General features: G+C 47.2%; 1 protein-coding gene across 1 annotated transcript in view; it reads left to right on the forward strand.

Annotated features, from left to right (window-relative positions):
* Window positions 1-257: 257 nt before the first annotated feature.
* Window positions 258-20,803, forward strand: part of LOC133124221 (receptor-type tyrosine-protein phosphatase-like N) — a 45,652-nt gene continuing 25,106 nt past the window's right edge. The window contains exons 1-11 of the mRNA XM_061235216.1: window positions 258-490; window positions 8,229-8,279; window positions 10,881-10,991; window positions 12,155-12,260; window positions 13,267-13,453; window positions 14,331-14,658; window positions 15,311-15,442; window positions 16,005-16,039; window positions 16,481-16,764; window positions 17,685-17,771; window positions 20,625-20,704. Of these exons, the coding sequence (XP_061091200.1) occupies window positions 415-490; window positions 8,229-8,279; window positions 10,881-10,991; window positions 12,155-12,260; window positions 13,267-13,453; window positions 14,331-14,658; window positions 15,311-15,442; window positions 16,005-16,039; window positions 16,481-16,764; window positions 17,685-17,771; window positions 20,625-20,704 (1,477 nt within the window). The 5' untranslated portion in view covers window positions 258-414. The remainder of the gene's footprint in view (window positions 491-8,228; window positions 8,280-10,880; window positions 10,992-12,154; window positions 12,261-13,266; window positions 13,454-14,330; window positions 14,659-15,310; window positions 15,443-16,004; window positions 16,040-16,480; window positions 16,765-17,684; window positions 17,772-20,624; window positions 20,705-20,803) is intronic.

A 20,803-nucleotide genomic window follows, 5' to 3' on the forward strand; every position in this document is an offset into this window, starting at 1 on the left:
AAAGACGAAGGAATTAAGCTTTTAATTTAACCCACATTGCGAGATAGTTCAGTGACCAAACAACCTAAATCAAGACCAGAAAATAGCAAGAGTCGATGAGTAATTAAGACAGAAGTACCATGTATATTGTTAAGTTGGAAAAATATCTACTACACCAGTATGCTTGTACAACATTGTGTGGGCAGCTCCCGATCCGCACCGACTGTGTGTCCGGGTTTTGTGCGTATCTGTCTCTGCCCCCCTGGTTTACCCCTCTCTCGCGTACTTCCACCGCGTTAGCGCACTTCAGTCGAGGGTTTTCTCATCAGTGCCAATATGCAGTAGTATGCTCCTTCGATACCTGTGAATCAATATGATGGTTTAAATAGAAACAACCGAACGTGTGTAAAATCATTACGCATTTTGGGAGGTAATATGCAGCGCCCTCGGCTATGGAGTGCCCTGTGTTTGATGACCGTCTGTTACCAGCTTGGAATGTCAAGCAGATACGGTAAGAAATTAACGTTTTATAAATGTGATATGCATGCTACAGGTTTATACCGCAAAACGAGGGGAAGCGATGCGGCGATTATTATAAAAGTAGAGTATAGAGGAGCGTGGACGTGCAAATTCCAACAAGCTAACCTGTGGGTGGTTGGACCAAAACAGGTTTCGTCGCTATTATCATATGTCTGCGGTTCAGGCTGATTTTTTTTTTTTTGTAATTGCTAACAGGCATGAATTAATATAACCACATGTATATTAAAACACATATTGCCATATGAAGACATTTTAACAGTTTGACTTTTAGATAAAATATACATGCTAACTTGAAAAATAATACATTAGAGAGGGAAGCACTTTTACACGTAACGTATATTCGTGGATTTCCCATATAACTTAATTATGCAGGGACGTGCGGGCTACTTAGTGTGTTCAGGCGATGCAGTTGAATCTCTATAGAATTATGTATGGAATACTGTTGATATGAAAATGGAATTGCGTCACCGATGTCATGGACTGGAACCAAGCGACGGGGTTTCGGGAATGGTGTTTCGGTTGAGAAAATGACAGGGTTGCTTTAATATGCCGTAAACACAACGCCAAACGAAGAAACACTACGCTAAAATGAACATTCATTCTGAAAAGAAGTCCAGTTCGTCTCGAGGCTACTTTACCTTACACGTCGTGCTGGAAATCTTTCCAAGTTAAATATGGAGATCAGTCCATATTGTCATATGTGTGAAAACACTTTTTTTCCTTTCATTGGACAGTGCGAACATTAAGACAATTGACATCATATTTATAATAAAAGAACGGTGATCATTGGTAATGCATTACTAGGTAGTTGTAGAAGCCAAAGCAGCAGTTTTGATGCAACCAGGTGAAACCTGCGCACTCGCCAGACTACCTATACTACACTTCCTGAGTGCCAAGTTGCATTGAAACATTTAAGTGTGTGTATGTGTGCCCATCAAGGTTTTCATAACGATATACTATTCATTTTTAATTTCTAAAGCACGGAAAGAAAAGTTGGCAAGGCTACCGAATCCAGGACCTTGCTATCCTGGAAAACAAACGTGTCTTTAAAAAAAAAAAAAGAGTCAATGCAACTGTTTAAAATACAATAACTGCTTGTTTCTTTGTTCATTACCGCTATTTTTTTCTGTGCAAAACTGGTAAAATCAAGTTTCGCGTCTACGCTGAAATTGAATTTCCGGTCTATTTTCAACGCAGGCCCGTCTCGAAGGGCAGTCTGACGGTGTGTTGTAAAGCTGTTCATGCAGTGCGATGGTGGAGGCAGTCGTTTTGTTTTATTCGTATTTGCTTCACGGCTTCTCTTTTTTGTAGAGTAGCTACACACCCTCTGTCGATGAAAATGATATTACATTTATGTGAACATGGATCGTTACGATTTTCACAATTTCCTAAATGACGATAACATAATTAGTCGTAGGGGTAGACATAGTGGTAATAGAAATATAATTGTTGGCTAGTACTACTGGTATTAGTATTAATAAAATGCAGTTAATACATGTTTTCCTTTTATAGAGAGTTTCTTGCGCAACCATCCTACTTGCAAATCGTTATAGTTTCTTATTGTTAAATTGTGTGCAGGGAGATTACGGAACTGCAAGCTGAACCATACTGCAACAATATAAAAAAGCATCTGGGTTTCTAGGTTAAATCTGCCCATGAGTTCTTTTCATCCGCGTATTTACGCCGGGAAGAACTTCGGAGGCGAAGTGCTGGTGATTTATGATTTCAGGACCACGGACAGCGATTGCTACCCTTGCTCAACTGCAGTTCTAGTTCCATTCATAAACCACCCATAATATCCTTCCCTCTTTACAACATTGATATTATACATTTTATGTATATACATTTGGACAGTTAGGGGACAGGAGAGACCTGACCTACGCATACACCCTTGGACCAGTACCCTTTTCAGATTAGCACAGTGGCATTCCTAATGGTCAGTGACTAAAATGGATGTAAAAAAACGTCTAGGGCCATGTGTTCAGTGTGGGAGAGATTCCGGGGAGCAGTCGGATAGAGAAAGTGCACACAAGACCCCAAGCATATGAAATGCTACTCTAAACACAGTCAGTGAAGACTTAGGGGAACTAATTCCTGATTGTAATTGGGTGAAATAACCACATTAGAAAGCCTGTAACCTTCAGCTATATCGATTTAGGTGTGAGGCAGTGTGGGGGACGGGGGGAGTTAAATTGTGTGGAATCATGCCATACAATGGAGAACTTGTTGTATAGGTTCACATGAAATGTCTCTTTCTGTCAGAACCAGGGAAGATTATTTATCTTATTGTGTGGTAACTAAAGTAAAAAGGACATAGTAAAGGATATTGTAGTCGCTTTGACTGAAAGAATTCAGGAAGCTATCTAATCCTCTAACCACCAGCCTTTCGCACGGTCTGCCTGCCTGTATATCCACCAACACGCACCTTCTGTCTCTCCTATAGCGCATCTCTGCGTGTTTATGTGTCAGAGATCCCTGCTGCTGTCGCATTAAAACCCTGTTAATATTTCTACTGACGCGACACGGGGCTGAGGCAGCCGGATGACTAATCCTTCAGGTCAAACGTCTTGCTGGCTTTTTTTACGATTTGTTTTCACGGCTGCCCGATAACACTACGTCTTGCTGTTCTTTTCTGTATGCAGTCTGCCCAGAAGGCATCTGCTGATAATCATGGTTATTAATGGCCTACACTTTTGTTTGTGGCCATATCTGTGTAGTAACTCCATTTATATTTGATCACCTTTCTAATTGAATTTAAAGGAGGTCTGCTTTGAACCGTGGTGGTAGTAGCCGTGCAGTGACATTTCACAGCGACAGGCTTCTCGCTTTGCATCAGGGCGGTGACGTTCAGTACGTTCACATCAACTCTCGCAGTAACATCGTGTCTTCTGCTGCCTCAAAGACTGTCAGGGAAAATACACTGTGTTACAGATTAAACCAAAATTGCACAAAGAGACATATTATTGTGTCTAGCGGGCAACTGGAATGTTTAGCTGTGTGAAGGTTATGGTACGGACAGTCACTGTCAGGCTCATTGTGCGACTGTTGTGATTTCACCTCGTTCTTACGTGCCAGGTACAAATCATGAAAACCTCCAGAACTCCAATTTTATTACTTGTAAACCTATAGGGCATGAATGACATCACAAATACGTGATTAGAATGTTCAGTTAAGAACATTCTAATGCTGATGTAGCAATCACTACTTGGTAATCCACAGCAATGGGGTTCTAGAACACTGACTTGGAATATTGAAAAAAAAAAAAATAGAAAAAAAAATAAACATTCCAAAAAAGAAAACCTACTCTTCAAAGGGTTAAACCAGAACATACTGTAGGAAGTCCAGGGCGTGTGTGCTTTCACAGTCACTGTGAGGCTCTGGTATGGCACGCTACCAACCCGTACCAGGAGGCCTTCGTCCCTCCATCAGTATGCTCAGAGAGCGAGAGGGCTGACTCACTGCTGACGTGCTCTCCTACACCGTAAGCAGGGCCGTGGTGAGCGGGGCCCGGGTGTCTGGAGGGAGGGAGGTAGGGCTGGAGAGCAGGAGTGCTCTTTGCATCCTGTCAGGTTTATCAACACAATATCAGCATATTTACCTCCTTACAAACAGCGACAAGCGTACAGGACGCAATCCGTAAAAATACACAAATGACACGCCTGCATTTTCCCCATTGTTGATATTTATTTATAAATGTTCTTGATGGCAACTTGCTGTTGCTGCCTATGTGTGTCACTGTTTCTTAAAGGTGAAGATTAAAATTAAGCTTGGACTTCATTTCCGTGTGCGGTGTTTACTGCATTGGAGCTTGAAAAGCTTCCAGGTTGCTTGCACTCTTCCCGCGTCTCTGTATCGTCTTACTGCACTGTTGTCTGGATGCTGGAGAACTCTGCGTGCGAATTTTGTCTTGGAAATGGACCACGCATTCGTCATGCTTCTTTTGTGAGCTGTTCGATCTCCATGGTGATAAAATGGAGTGACATTATGTGTAACATTGCTACAATTTCCGCAATTCTCCAATGAGGCTTCTGCAGAAAGGGCTTTGTAAGATAACCGCAGTCATCGAACGCGAAGTCCGGAAATCTGACTTTACGTAATCTTCCTGCCTTTTTCTTATCTATTTCAGTCCGGCTCATTTGTTTAGGTTAATGAAAGGCTGCCATGTCCTTTGCAGGAGTATGTGTGTAAAAATAGCCCCTGCGCTCAGGCCCTGCTTGGGAGGACATGTGTCCCATAAGGCACTGCTCACCGTAAACAGAGCCATGATGATCGAGCGGGCAGGAAGCACCCACTCACATAACCTCGTTTGCGCTGGGATTTGATTACACGGAGCCAATATTTGCTGAAACTCCTAGCACTGTTTTAGATGAGGCAGAGGGGCCTGTCGGGGGGGGGGGGGGGGGGTGCTGTAGTGGGCTGTGGCTCTGTCAGCACCGGATTGGTGGATTGGGGCTGGGTGTCTGGGTCAGAACCATAGGCCTGGTTTGAGACCTGAGGCCCAGGATGGGGGTGAGTGTGTCTGGAATGGCTCCAGGCCCAGCTCATTCATTGGTCAGTGTGATATTAGTCGCTGGCTTCCAGTTGGTCAGCAGCATTCGATGACTCATCTAATAACGTGGCAGAGCAGTGCCTGTTGCTAGGTAACAAATGATTGACTGACTCTTTCACACCTGGCTGTACATTAGAGGCCAGTCAGTCTGTCAAGCAGCACAGGGTTCATTCTTCAGTTTCTCCTGGAAGAGGGCAGAGCACAGGTCTGGACAATGAAAAGATGGCAGTAACTGACAGAGAGAAATAGAAAGAGACATGAAGAGAGAGAGTGAGGGAGCAAGGGAAAGAGAGAAAGAGTTATAAATATATATGCTATATTTGTGTGTATATTTTATGTAATGCTTTGGCAATATTTACCGTATTTAATTAATGCCAATAAAGCACATTGAATTGAAAAACAGAGAGACAGAGGGAGCGAGGGTGAGAGAAAGACAGAGAGAGAGGGAGCGAGGGAGAGAGAAAGACAGAGAGAGAGGGAGCGAGGGAGAGAGAGAAAGACAGAGAGAGAGGGTGCGAGGGAGAGAGAAAGACAGAGGGAGAGGGAGAGAGAGACAGAGAGAGAGAGAGCGAGGGAGAGAGAGACAGAGGGAGCGAGTAAGAGAGAGAGAGATGTGAAATCACCCATGTTTCCCATGGCCCGATTCTGGATCTCCCGTCCCGTTTCCCCGTGGCTCCAGGGGGAGTTATCTGTGTTTGCGCTCCTGCTCCCCTCAGGCCAGGTCGGGCGTGCTGTTTTCCCACACTGTGTCCGTGCCCACAGAGCCCTATCTGTGTTTGACCAGCTGTGGGGAATGTGGAGAGAAACCTACCAAAACAGGGAGGAGAGAAACCTCCCAAAACAGGGAGGAGAGAAACCTCACACACACCGCTGCTCCAAAACCCTCCTCCCAACCAGACCTGGGTCAAATACTCAGACATTCTGGATTCAAATACATTTATACTCCTTAATGGGCTTGTCTGTTGTATTGGAACCAATGCAATAGTCTCAAAAAGAGCCTTCAGGTCCTCCTGGTTGGTTCAGTTGCACCAGGCGAGATCAATCAAGCACAGAAAATATTTGAGTCTAAAACAATTAGGTATTTGACCCAGGCTTGCTCTGGACCGGGGCCTTCAGAGAGGCACAGTACAGTCCTCACGCTGACACCCAGACTTTGTTCTGATTGATGTCTCGCCATTTCGGGTGGGTCAGGTGTGCACTTTATAGCACTTTCATGCACACCTAGGTCAAGTACGTAATTGTTTTGGTTTCAAATACTTTTCTGTGCTTGATTGATCTTGCCTGGTGCAATTGAGCCCACCAAGAGGACTAGAAAGTGGGCTTCGCACTTTGCAAGAGTATTTCATAGGTTCAAACACACCAGACAAGCTCAGTAAAGTGTAGAAAAGTATTTGAGTCCAAAATGATTACGTATCTGACTCTGCTTGGTCTGCTTTCATGTTGAACTTATATCTCCATCTTGATGTTCTTTACCATATTTCTTATAATCATGTGTCACTTGTAGTTCATGCTATGCCATACCTTTACTGACTTAACCTTTGTTTACGGTGTGAACTAGATATCATGGCTACGGGTAATGCTGATGCTGTATGTGAATTGTACCTTACCTGACCTGGGTTCTGTGGCTGTTCCAATGACCTTCAGCATGCACTTAGTGTGCGTCACTTCGGATAAAAGCATCCGCCAAATTAATGTATCCACCCACCCATCCATTATCTAACCCACTTATTCCTGGTCAGGGTCGTGGGTGGTGCTGGAGCCTACCCCGGCAAGCATTGTTTTGAGGCTTAGAGAGGCAGGAATACAACCTGCCAATCCATCACAGGGCACACACAGACACACACACTCCATTCACTCACACAGTCATGCCTAGAGGCAATCTAGACTCTCCAGTGAGCTTAACCTGCATGTCTTTGGACTGTGGGAGGAACCCGGAGTACCCATAAACCCACGGGGACATGCTAAAACTGGCAACCTCCACACACAAAGGCCCAGGCCTGGATTTGAACCCAGGCCCTTCTTGCTGTGAGGCGGCAGTGCTACCCACTGCACCAAATAAATGTAATGTAATGTCATGTAATGTAATGTCATGTAATGTCATGTAATGTAATGTAATGTAATGTAATGTCATGTAATGTAATGTAATGTAATGTAATGTCATGTAATGTAATGTATTGCGTCTTGCTGCTGTACCAGACTTTTCACTGTGCTGTGCAGGGCCCTTTCCTTCGGGTTGAGGGATTTCGGGATTTCTTCCTTCTCGATCTTCCTCCATTACTTATTAATTTCCTTTTGGAGCCTGCGGGGGGTACGCCCCTCCCCTTGCGTGTCGGGCAGCTCCCAGCGTGCACTGGGACGGCGGCGTGCTCACCGGCGCGTGAGACGCTAACCGCGTGGCGCGCCGCTCAGAGGGACCGCGGGGATTCGCGCGATGCCCGCTCCCTCCACACACGCCCCAGATTCGCTCCGCGCTGAGCAGGGCTCGGTCTATTTGCGTTAGGGAAGGTCACTCAAGCCCGCTGAACCGTGTGAAGTGCCCTTCCCTGGGCTGTGCTACGGTAGCAATCTGAGATGCTGTGGCATGTTGTTCAAGTACTGTCTCTGAGTCGAGATGCAGTGTGACACTGAGATCCTGTTGTTAAGTGATGCTGCAGTCAGAGACAGTATGAAGCTAGGATCCTGTGGCCTGGTGTTCAAAATGCTGAAGTCGTGTCTCTGGGATACGATAGATAGATAGGTCAATCGTTACATTTATATAGCGCTTTTCTAGACACTCAAAGCGCTTACTGTGATGAGGAGGGGAACTGTGCTCAATGACCACCAATGTGTAGCTCCCACCACATTCCAGCAGCAACCTTTTGCAACTTTCAGCAAAGTTTTTCCCAGGAGGTCTCCCATCCAAGTACTAACCAAGCCCACACCTGCTTAGCTTCAGCCATTTGGCAGGAATATGATGGTATGGCTGATGGACACTGAATTTCAGCTGAAGTTCAGCTGAAGTTGTGTCTCTGGGGTAAGATGCTGAAGTTGTCTCTCTGGGGTAAGATGCTGAAGTTGTCTCTCTGGGGTAAGATGCTGAAGTTGTCTCTGTGGGGTAAGATGCTGAAGTTGTGTCTCTGGGGTAAGATGCTGAAGTTGTGTCTCTCCCTCTGTCTTGCAGGATGTCTGTTTGAGAAGCGGCTCTGCTCCAGGGAACAGCTCTGCTCTGATGGTGAGTAGCTCACTTTCTTTAGGTTAATGAGTCCCATTGGAATAGAGTGGAGATCCCTGGGTAGTCCTTCAAATACACGAGTGTCTACACGCGTGCACTCACACTCACACACATAGAGCTGTGAAATCCTCAACTTCTATCAGCTTTAGAGGGCCGTTCTCTGCCTGGATTGCACTCCAAACCCCACCTTCCCCAAAGTCTTCTGCCCTAAATCCCAAACGCTCCACTCGTCATCTCTTATATATGCCGGGTCCTGTCTGCGCAACACCCACCGGTTCCTGTCAGGGTCCCAACAGAGCAAAACCTGCCACGCGACAGCACAGGGAAGTCCGCTGAAATATTTATACCCCTTTACCTTGTGTGAGTCTGTGTGTGTGTGTGTGTGTGTGTGTGTGTGTGTGTGTGCGAGTCTGAGAGAGAGGGAGAGAGAGAGTCTGTATGTGTCTGAGAGAGAGAGAGAGAGAGAGAGGGAGAGAGGGAGGCTAGGTTATTTAGGTTGTTTTGTTCCCCCTTTATCCCTCTCTTGCTTTGTTTCTGTTTCTGTGGCTGTGTGCCTTTATAATAATAATAATAATGATCATAATTATAATAATAATATTTTTCTCTTTACGACCTGTGTGATTTCTGATATCCTCTCATTGAGTTCCATTTACAGTCAGTCAGACTGAGTTTTAGCCGTGTGGATGATGAGAACAGGAGGGCCCTAAATGTCAGTGGTCAGCCTTCCTCTTTGTGTGTACTACTTATCTGCTGCCATGTGAGTGTAAACACAGGGTCTCTCTCCTTCACCTGCTACTCTCACTTCCGTCCAATCACGGCTGTTCCCCGCCGTCGCCCTGGCAACGCTGACATCATCGGTCTGACGGCAGCAGCATTGACTCCCCCACAATCATTTCAGTCAGAGCCGATGAGTCACTGGCACGCTCTTACGCACACTCTCCCTCCTCCCCCCTCTCTCTCTCTCTTTCACACCCTCTCTCTCTCATTCAAACCCTCTGTCTCTCTCTCTCTCTCTCTCTCTTTTACACACACAAATCTACCCCAAGAAACATTACCATACAAATGATGAAGGACCTCTGCCCCGTAGCACACTAGCTGTGTCTTAAGAAATGTCACGATGACCAGGGAGTTGCTGTGCAAATTTCTCATTCTTTCCACTGGGCTCTGCCTTGGAGGAGCGCCCCCTTATTCTTCTCTGTGAAATAAACCGTTCAACTTCTGTTCTACGCGCTGGCACCCTTTATTTATTACTGTACACATACAGTATGCCCAGCATATAGTGCTGAGAGACGATCAATTTCCCTAATCTTCACATACATACTGTATATTTTGCATTCTTGTACGTTGCCACACATCTACTTAAGGTCCGCCCACGGCGAGAACTGTACCTACGACAATAACTATAGCGATTATGATGTGAGCACCCACACTGATGAATGATAACGTTCTGTAAATAGTCTCTCTCTGTGACAGGTGACACCCTGTAAATTTGGATGGATTGTTCATGCAAGCTGGAAAAAAAACAAAATGCTCTGAAAGTGATTGCACTGATACGTTCGTCACTGTCCTTATAGTCATGGTGTGGACTTCGCCATCCACTTGAGCGAGAACAGTTTTTAAAACAAAAACGTATAGTTATATAAAATATAATTTATATAAAACAAATTTATAGTTATCATTATAGTTCTTGGTGTGGACAGGCATTTACTCTCTCCCTCTTCTCCCTCTACTCTCTCCATTATTCCTCCTCTCTGTTTATTCAAACCTCCTCTCTGTTTACTCAAACCCCCTCTCCGCTTACTCAAACCAGCATACACACACGGTACACCCAGTCCTGGAACAATCACGCACTTTCACACACACATCCCCACCCTGCGTATTCTGTTTTTCCTGCCCTGGTGCTTGGTGTTCCCATCAGGCTGCCGTCACTGGCCCTCAGCCAATCATCTGAGCCCATTACACCTCTGTCTCTCTCAATCCCCTGACCAAAACGCAATCTGCAGTCCTCCTCTATAAATAGCACTGAGTCATATATTTTGCTACTGTTTCGGGTTCAGGGAGCAGGTAGGGAACCTTTTGGGAGCGGAGCAGGCTCAGAAATAGCAACCACGTTTTTCTCCAGGGACACGGCTCACTGACGTGTTTTCATTTGTTAAATAATCGTGCAACAACTGTGTGCTTTTTCGTATGTCCGTCTATCTTTGATATTACACATTTTTTACCTGAACTTCACAGGGGCTTCATGACAGTGTATGTAAGGGGATGCATATGTTTGCGTGCGTTTGAACACACTCTGAAAAATTCCAAAGGAAACTTTTGATTCCATAGAGGAACCCTATCTAGGTTAGGGTTCAAGGGTTCTTTGTCAGGGAAAAAATATTCTTTGTCCGGGAGCTTTCGCACTTCATATCTGTGATAGCGGGTTCCATAAAGAGCTAGAACAGGTTCCTCTATGGATTTGTGTGGGTATATGAGTGAGTGTGTGTATATGAATGGGTGAATGAGAAGCATCAATTGTATAGTGCTGTGGATAATCGCGCTACATGAATTTCAACCGTTTACCATTTACCATTTACTTACTGTGGGGCGTATGTGTTCCAGACGGCCTCTTTGGGCAGTGTCAGGGCTCCAAGCAGGACCGGGTGCAGTACCAGGTCTCCGTCCCTGTGCTGCAGAGACTGCAGGAGGTGCTGAAACAGCTGATGATTCAGGGTAAGAGAACAGATGTGCGCGCGTGCACTCACACACACACACTCATACACACGTGCACACACGCACACACACACACTCATACACGTGTGCATACACGCGCACACACACACACACACACTCATACACGCGTGCATACACGCGCACACACACACACACACACCCACACACAATCAACCCAGCGAGAAGGTCCTGGGATCAGAAAATGAAAGTCCTGCCAAGTGTTTCATCCACCCTTGAACTCAGGCAGCTGATTTCTCTAATTAGTCCTACCTCCTGGCTGAAGAATTGTGCTAATTAGCAAATCCTCGTAATTGGAACAAAATACTGGGGACTTTTACTTTCTGAACCACACACACGCACAATCACAAACACAAATAAATGCACTCATTTGTCAGCACACATGCATGCATACACACGTCACCACACTTGAAAACACACCCGTCAATACACATCAACACGTACACATCCGCCCACGTACTGTCACACACCCTCACTGACATGCTTCTTACATAATGCTCTGCATGTTTTGTGTACGGATTTCCATGGAACTGTAAGATTTTTCCTGACGTCATTGTATATTATATCAGAGCATAAGCTGGCTGTGTTTGGTGACTGACTCATTGGCTTATTTTATATATAAAGCCTTTTTAATTATCATGAACAGAGATTAAGGGGGAACTGGAGGAACCCTCCCACCCCCAAAGCAGCTGAAACGCATCACTATAACGAACCATGAATACTTGCACAAATAAGATTATAATGTGTTGAGTTCGATGGTCTATTGCCTGGGGTTTCGCCCCCTGGTGGTCCTTGAAGGTACTGTGGGTCCATGATTCCCAAACACTGATCTGTGAACAGGTGCCAGTCCCTAGCAATATGGCCGCCAGTCTCTGGCAGTTACAGTTATAATGAAATGCCTGATGTTGTTGACCTTACCATGGGTGGCGGTCAACAACAAAACTTTGAGACAGTTGCCCGTCCACAGATATATATTTTTTTGTGAACCATTGTTGCAGGGGATCCCAGGTCTGCTGGCACATGTACAGATACATATGGCTGAATTGTACCAGGCACATCTACAGATACACATGGCTGAATTGCGATAGGCAGGATCCATACATGCTGCTATATGCTTGGGTTTGGCTGTGTCTCTGGTTCTGCAGGCCTCTCCTGGCAGGATGACATCACCCAGTACATAATCGCCAAGGAGCTGGGTCGGGTTCCCCAAACACACACCCCCGCCCGGCCCAGAGAAGGACCCCCGTCACAGTGCGTACCCCCGCTCTCTCAGTGCTCTGATCATAATCATACTACTACTCCTACTATTACTACTACTACTACTATTACTGCTGCTACTACTACTATTACTGCTACTACAAGTGCTACTACTACTACTATTACTGCTACTACAAGTGCTACTACTACTACTGCTACTACTACTATTACTACTACTACTACTACTACTACTACTATTACTACTACTACTACTATTACTGCTGCTACTACTATTATTACTGCTACTACAAGTGCTACTACTACTATTACTACTACTACTACTACTACTACTACTACTACTACTGCTATTGCTACTACTATTACTACTACTACTGCTACTACTACTACTATTACTACTACTACAAGTGCTGCTACTACTACTACTACTACTACTAATAATAATAATAATAATAATAATAATAATAATAATAATGATAATAATAATAAACTTTATATTCCTTTCATAAATACATTGTAACTCAAAGTGCTTTACATTTGCATTATAATGAACTAAGTAAATCAATCAATTAGTTAATACTCATGAGCAAGTCAAAGATACGAGAATAAAAGAGAAAAATAAAGAAATAAATAAATAAATAAAGAAATAATAATAATAATTTAAATTAAAAGCTTGAGTAAAATAAATTATTTTAAAATGTCACATCTCTGCCTACTCTCTCCTTCCCTCTCCCTTCTCTGGAACTACATACACACTCGCTCTGTTCTCCCTCCTTCATGCATATTCTCTCTGTTCCCCCTACTCCATACATACTCTCTCTGTCCCCCCTACTCTCTCCCTTCCCCCTGCTCCATACATACTCTCTCCATTCTCCCTCCTCCATACATACACTCTCTGTCCCCCCTACTCGCTCCCTCATCCCTCCCCCATACATACTCCCTCTGTTCTCCCTACTCCATACTTACTCCCTCTCTTCTCTGAAACTACGATCTCCCTTGCCTCTCCTCTCTCCCTCCTCTCTCCCTCCTCTCCCGCTCTCAGTGTGTCCCAGTCCTCTGAGAAGACCTCCAGCAGGACAGCGTACCCCAGCTCCAGGTCCCGGGGAGGTGTGGAGCAGATCAGCCCAGCACTGATGCAGCGCTACCTGGACTATATGATCCTGTCTGACCCTGCGCAGGCCTCCCTCCACATGCAGACCCCACTACTGGACCCGTACACCTACCACCAGGTGTGGCTGCACACAAATACATCATTATTTTAGATCAGTGGTCGTCATTCCTGGTCCTCAAGAGTCGCAGGGTGTATTGGCTTTTCTCGTTACTCAGCACTTAATTGATCAATTACAGCAGTTGTTTACACAGTTAACGCCCCGCATCTGGTTTCTTGGGTCTGAATTGGTTGCTGACACACCCTGAGGTTATTCAGAACCAGGAATAAAGATGACTGTTTTAGATTGAAATACTTTCTACACTTTACTGAGCTTGTTTGGTGTTTAGGAACTATTCAAATCCTCGCCTTCTGGTCCTCTTGATTGGCTCAGTCAAGCATGGAAAAGTATTTGAATTCAATACAGTTACGTATTTGACCCAGGTCTGCTATATTCATACATACATACATACATACATACATACATACATACATGCATCAGGGATGTGCAACCCTGTTCCTGGAGATCTTCTGTCCTCTAGGTTTTTGGTCTCTAGCTGAGATCTTGTTGAGCTGCTAATGAGCAGAATCAGGTGTGCTTTGTTGGTGTTGAAGTGAAAACCTACTGGGTGGTACAACTCCAGGGTTGGGCGGCCTGCCATGCATCATTATACACCCAAATGAATCTCTCAGGAACACTAAGGATAAACCATTTATTTTTAGGTTTTATGTAACTTCTAAATGTGTTGAAGCGATTTTGTTGGTTGCTGGGTGACAATATTTGCAGTGCATTGAGTTAGATGAAAAGTTTCAGTATGTGACCCAAAAAAAGACCAAAAATACTTGGTTGGTAACCATATACAAATGAAAACATGCACAGCGGTGGGTAAGCACACAGTGATAAGGCTTTTTTTGTTGTTCTAGCAGTATTTTTTCTGTATCTCTGCTTATGTTTCCAGTATGGGTACCAGGAGGAAGAGGAACGATCCCTAAACTCGTTAGGGGGGCCTGGGTACCCGCGTCCGTCCTCCGCACTGAGGAGTGACCGGGCCCACGCCAGGGACCAGGACAGGCAGCTGCTGCAGGATCTGGTGTCTCAGTACCTCTCCTCTGCACAGCCCTCCTTCCGCCACCGGGTGGCGGCAGTCTCCAGCTCCCCCTTTTACGAGGAGCTGGACTTTCCTTTGGACTACACGGAGGACTACGTCTCCCAGGAGGAGGAGGTTGGCACCCGACGGCAGCACAAGAAGGCCCCGCAGAACTACCGCACGATGCCCGGTCTGGATGGTAAGTCGCTCACGTTACATCCGTTAAATAAACGTGACGTAACATAAATCACCATCAGGAGATAGGTGTGGTGTGATGTAATGTAATGATACTAATAATAACATACTGTAATGTAGTATAATAATGTAACATGCTGTAATTTAATGTAATAATGTAACATAACATGCTGTAATGTAATAATGTAATGTAACAGGCTGTAATATAATGTAATAATGTAATATAACATGTTGTAATGTAATAATGTAATGTAACAGGCTGTAATGTGATAACATAATGTTACAGGCTGTAATGTATTGTAACAATGTTATGTTACAGGCTGTAATGTAATGTGATAACGTAATGTTACAGGCTGTAATGTAATGTAATAACGTAATGTCACAGGCTGTAATTTAATGTGATAAAGTAATGTTACAGGCTGTAATGTAATGTGATAACGTAATGTTACAGGCTGTAATGTAATGTAATGTGATAAAGTAATGTTACAGGCTGTAATGTAATGTAATAACGTAATGTCACAGGCTGTAATGTAATGTGATAAAGTAATGTTACAGGCTGTAATGTAAGGTGATAACGTAATGTTACAGGCTGTAATGTAATGTAATAACGTAATGGCACAGGCTGTAATATAATCTGATAATGCGATGCTTGGTAGATGTCACCCTGCAGAGGATTGCTGCGGTGCTGGAGAGAAACGGCATCGATGTGAAAGAGCTGAGCCCCCAGCAGCTGGACAGCCTGATCGCCATCCTGCAGCTGCAGCAGGCCGAGAGCCTGCAGACCCCAGGTGTGCAGACAACCTATCCCTTACCCTGCTACAGAATCCACCTATTCCAGCTCGGCCAGCTCGAAAACTGCGCTGCTCATAAAGATGAGTTTGAGCTGGTCAACCAGCTAGTGCTGGTAGCTTGTCTGAGCTGGTAGCTGGTCAGCCAGCTGTTTCACAACATGGCCGGTCAAACCATGTCAAGCTGGCAGCTGGTCTGAACTGGTCAACCAGCTAAACCATGTTGAGCTGGGAGCTGGCGTTAACTGTAAACAGCTACCAGCTACTTCAAAACCTAGCTTGAGCTGTTTTTTTCAGCAGGGTACAGTTATCTGCTGTGCTAGATCTGTGTTAAGTATCAGTTAAGCAGTTAGCATTAAGCATTTGCTCAGTATTCTTGTTTTTAATCTGTTGAATATCCTTATCTGCATTGCTGTTGTTATATGAATGTGAATTAACATCTTTTGGACCTGAAACCCAACATAAACAAACAAATAACTTGAACAAAGCATGTAGCTAAGAAACCTTAGTTATTGTTGGGCAAATTAAATGAGAACACAATGTCTTTGTCATTGTTCTTCAGATCATTACAAAGATGGTGCAACCTCAATAAAGAAGGTACGTTTAAGGAAAATGCTTTGCATGTAGTAGATATTGTCTGTCTTTCAGCAAAAGTTAGGGTTGTTTAGGCTTGAAATAAGCTGACCGAGAACATGTTTGACAGCTTCTGAGATACTGGAAATGCAGCCCGCCTGGTGTGCCATAAATGAGTGACTTACATGGATTGGGAAAAGGCATATTTGTGAAGTCTAGAGAAGATAAGGGGGTTGTCTGGCCCCTAGATGCTGTTTCAGCCAAATGCCAGTAGGTGGCAGTGTACACGTTCATTACAGAGAAATTCACCGACTTCACAGATTCATTCTGGGCGTCTGCCGCATTTTGTTATTCGCCAGCGGAAAGTTTTTTGTGTGAAATGCAAGTCATTAAAAAACAATTAAGCAAATAATTAAGACTGTAAATGAGGCAGTGAATGTTACTGTGGTGCCTCTGTCCTTACAGACTGGCCTCCTGGAAGGCGCCATGACGCACACGGGCGAAAAAGCCCCCCCCATGCCCGCCCCCTCCGCCGCCGTGGCCCCCAGCTCCCAGACGGCCCCAGAGACCCCTTCCATAGCTCCCACCCCAACTGTCGCTGTCACTCTGGGGCCCGGGGGAACTGTTCAGGGGGCCACCGTGGGGGTCCAGGAGGAGGAGCTGAGTTCCAGGGGCCCCAAGGCGGGGCCCACTGCAGGGGGAGGCACACAGAGCAGGGAGGAGTACGGCTACATCGTCACTAATCAGAGGTACATCCTGCACACTGCTGTGACCCTCTGACCCTCTGACCCCTCACCCTTGACCCCTGGCTGCTATCCTTATACTGGGATGTATTCGGATTGGCTCACTCACTCACTCCTACCCTAAACACTACATAGGGAAATCTACATAGAGCACTCGATAGGGACTCAGTGGTGAGAAGTGAAGGCAATATTGGACTCTACAGATTTGGAGCAGGTTACTTAGCAATGCACAACACGTTTCGAACAAGGGTGCTCCTGGCTCGCTGTGTACTTCTCTATGATTAATAACTAATAAACTAAAAAGTTGTGGTTGCTATTTTTGCTCACGCGAGCATGTTCTACCAGCCTTACCTTCGTAGATGATTGCTGTAAGCTCAGCCATCGCTATTTTGACAAAAAAAAATCTCTTTGGTGATCAAGTACTGTACATTGTTTGTACCCTAGATTATATGCTGCATTGTGGGGATTGGGGAATATTGAGTGAACTAGTTAGGGTGTGAAATATGACACCTTACAAAACAGTGCACTATATACAGTATAGTGTATAGGGAGCCACTGCTCCGGGGGAGGATTGTCTCCTGCTTAGTCTAATCAACTGTACGTCGCTCTGGATAAGAGCGTCTGCCAAATGCCAATAATGTAATGTAATGTAATGAAATGCAGTTCATGTGAGGATGTTGTGTGTTTCATTTTTCGAACAGAATTGGCAATTGTCAGAAAACTATTTGTGGTTTAGTTTGAATGTAGGTTGGGGGGTGGGGGGCTGTTCCAAATTGAACCAAATTGACAATCTTGGGACTGGACAAACTTTAGATTTGGAATAAGTGGGGTTCCCATTGTGAGGATAGAATAAGTGATGATATTTGTCATGGAGGTGTTACAGACAGTGTGCGAGTGTGTGAATGATGGTGGTTGTTTCTCTGCAGTCCCCTCAGCCTGTTTGACGGGGTGCGTCTGCTGGAGACCCTGGCTGAGAGGATCCACCTCACCTCCAGCACCTTCATCAACATCAGGTATGGCACTGCAAGACGAGAACACTGCTCCTCCCTGCTCTTTACTGCCCTCCACTGCTCCATACTGCTCCCCACTGCCCCCCACTGCTCCCCACTGCCCCCCACTGCCCCCCACTGCCCCTCACTGCCCTTTACTGCCCTCCACTGCTCCATACTGCTCCCCACTGCCCCCCACTGCTCCTCACTGCTCCCCACTGCCCCCCACTGCCCCTCACTGCTCTTTACTGCCCTCCACTGCTCCATACTGCTCCCCACTGCCCCCCACTGCCCCCCACTGACCCTCACTGCTCCCCACTGCCCCCCCACTGCCCCTCACTGCTCCTCACTGCTCCCCACTGCTCCCCACTGCCCCCCACTGACCCTCACTGCTCCCCACTGCCCCCCCACTGCCCCTCACTGCTCCTCACTGCTCCCCACTGCCCCCCACTGCCCTCCACTGCTCCATACTGCTCCCCACTGCCCCCTACTGACCCTCACTGCTCCCCACTGCCCCCCCATTGCCCCTCACTGCTCCTCACTGCTCCCCACTGCCCCCCACTGCCCCCCCACTGCCCCCCACTGCTCCATACTGCTCCCCACTGCCCCTCACTGCTCCCCATTGCCCCCCACTGCCCCTCACTGCTCTTTACTGCCCTCCACTGCTCCATACTGCTCCCCACTGCCCCCCACTGCCCCCCACTGACCCTCACTGCTCCCCACTGCCCCCCCACTGCCTCTCACTGCTCCTCACTGCTCCCCACTGCCCCTCACTGCTCCCCACTGCCCCCCACTGACCCTCACTGCTCCCCACTGCCCCCCCACTGCCCCTCACTGCTCCCCACTGCTCCCCACTGCCCCCCCACTGTCCCTCACTGCTCCTCACTGCTCCCCACTGCCCCCCACTGCCCTCCACTGCTCTATACTGCTCCCCACTGCCCCCCACTGCCCCCTACTGCCCCTCACTGCTCCCCACTGTCCCCCCACTGCCCTTCACTGCCCCTCACTGCTGCCCACTGCCCCCCACTGCCCCTCACTGCTCCATACTGCTCCCCACTGCCCTCCACTGACCCTCACTGCTCCCCACTGCCCCCCCACTGCCCCTTACTGCTCCTCACTGCTCCCCACTGCCCCCCACTGCCCCTCACTGCTCTTTACTGCCCTCCACTGCTCCATACTGCCCCCCACTGCCCCCCACTGACCCTCACCGCTCCCCACTGCCCCCCCCACTGCCCCTCACTGCTCTTTACTGCCCTCCACTGCTCCATACTGCTCCCCACTGCCCCCCACTGCTCCATACTACTCCCCACTGCCCTCCACTGCCCCTCACTGCTCTTTACTGTCCCACACTGCCCCCCACTGCTCCATACTGCTCTATACTGCCCCCATTGCCCCCCACTGCTCCATACTGCCCCCCACTGCCCCCCACTGCTCCATACTGCTCCCCACTGCCCCCCACTGCTCCATACTGCTCCCCACTGTCCCCCACTGCTCCTCACTGCCCCCCACTGCTCCCCACTGCCCCCCACTGCTTCATACTGCTCCCCACTGCCCTCCACTGCTCTTTACTGCCCCTCACTGCCTCTCACTGCTCCATACTGCTCCCCACTGCCCCTCACTGCCCCCCACTGCTCCCCACTGCCCCCCACTGCTCCATACTGCTCCCCACTGCCCTCCACTGCTCTTTACTGCCCCTCACTGCCTCTCAATACTCCATACTGCTCCCCACTGCCCCCCCACTGCTCCTCACTGCCCTTCACTGCCCCTCACTGGTCTTTACTGCCCCCCACTGTCCCCTACTGTCACCTACTGCCCCTCACTGCCCCCACTGCTCCTCACTGTCCCTCACTGCCCCTCACTGCTTTATACTGCTCCCCACTGCCCCCCCACTGCCCCTCACTGCCCCTCACTGCTCTTTACTGCCCTCCACTGCTCCATACTGCTCCCCACTGCCCCCCACTGCCCCTCACTGCTCCTCACTGCTCCCCACTGCCCCCCACTGCCCCTCACTGCTCTTTACTGCCCCCACTGCTCCATACTGCTCCATACTGTCCCCCACTGCCCCTTACTGCTCCATACTGCCCCCCACTGCCCCCCACTGCCCCTCACTGCTCTTTACTGCCCCCCACTGCTCCATACTGCTCCCCACTGCCCCCCACTGCCCCTCACTGCCCCTCACTGCTCCTCACTGCTCTTTACTGCCCCCCACTGCTCTTTACTACCCCCGACTGCTCTTTACTGCCCCTCACTGCATATGCGTGTGTAGGTGTGTTTGTGTTTTTGTGTGCATGTGCGTGTGTGTGCGTATGTGTGTTTATGTTTTTGTGTGCGTGTGTATGTGTGTATGTGTATTTGTGTTTTTGTGTGCGTGTGTCCATGTGTGTGTGCGTGTGCGTGTGTATATGTGTTTGTGATTTTGTGTGTGTATGTGTTTGTGTGTGAGGGTGCATGCATGTTTGTGTGCGGGTGGGTGTATGTGTGTGTGTGTCTGTTCGTGTGCGTGTGTATGTGTATGTGTGTTTGTGTTTTTGTATATGTGTATGTGTGTTTGTGTTTTTGTGTGTGTGCGTGTGTGTGTGTGTGTGTGTGTGCATGTATGTGTATGTGCGTGTGTATGTGCATGTGTGTGTGGGTGTGCATGTGTATGTGCGTGTATGTGTGTGTGTGTGTGTGTGTGTGCATGGGTATGTGCGTGTGTACGTGTGTGTGTGTGCATTTGTATGTGCGTATGTATTTGCATGTGTATGTGCGTGTGTGTGTATTTGCATGTGTATGTGCGTGTGTGTGTGTATTTGCATGTGTATGTGCGTGTGTGTGTATTTGCATGTGTATGTGCGTGTGTGTGTGCGTGACCAAGCCTCTGGGTTGTGGCTGCAGTGTGGTGGGTCCTGCCCTGACGTTCAGAATCCGACAGAACAACCAGAACCTGAGTGCTGACGACGTGGCTGAGAAAGCAGGTGAGACTCGCAAAATGTGAGTGTAACAGTCAAGAGATGTAAATAGCTAAATTGTCAAACACACATGACAAATAACCACAACACTTTTCCACCGGGAAA

This window comes from Conger conger, chromosome 3 (genome assembly GCF_963514075.1).
Source record: "Conger conger chromosome 3, fConCon1.1, whole genome shotgun sequence".
NCBI lineage: Eukaryota > Metazoa > Chordata > Actinopteri > Anguilliformes > Congridae > Conger > Conger conger.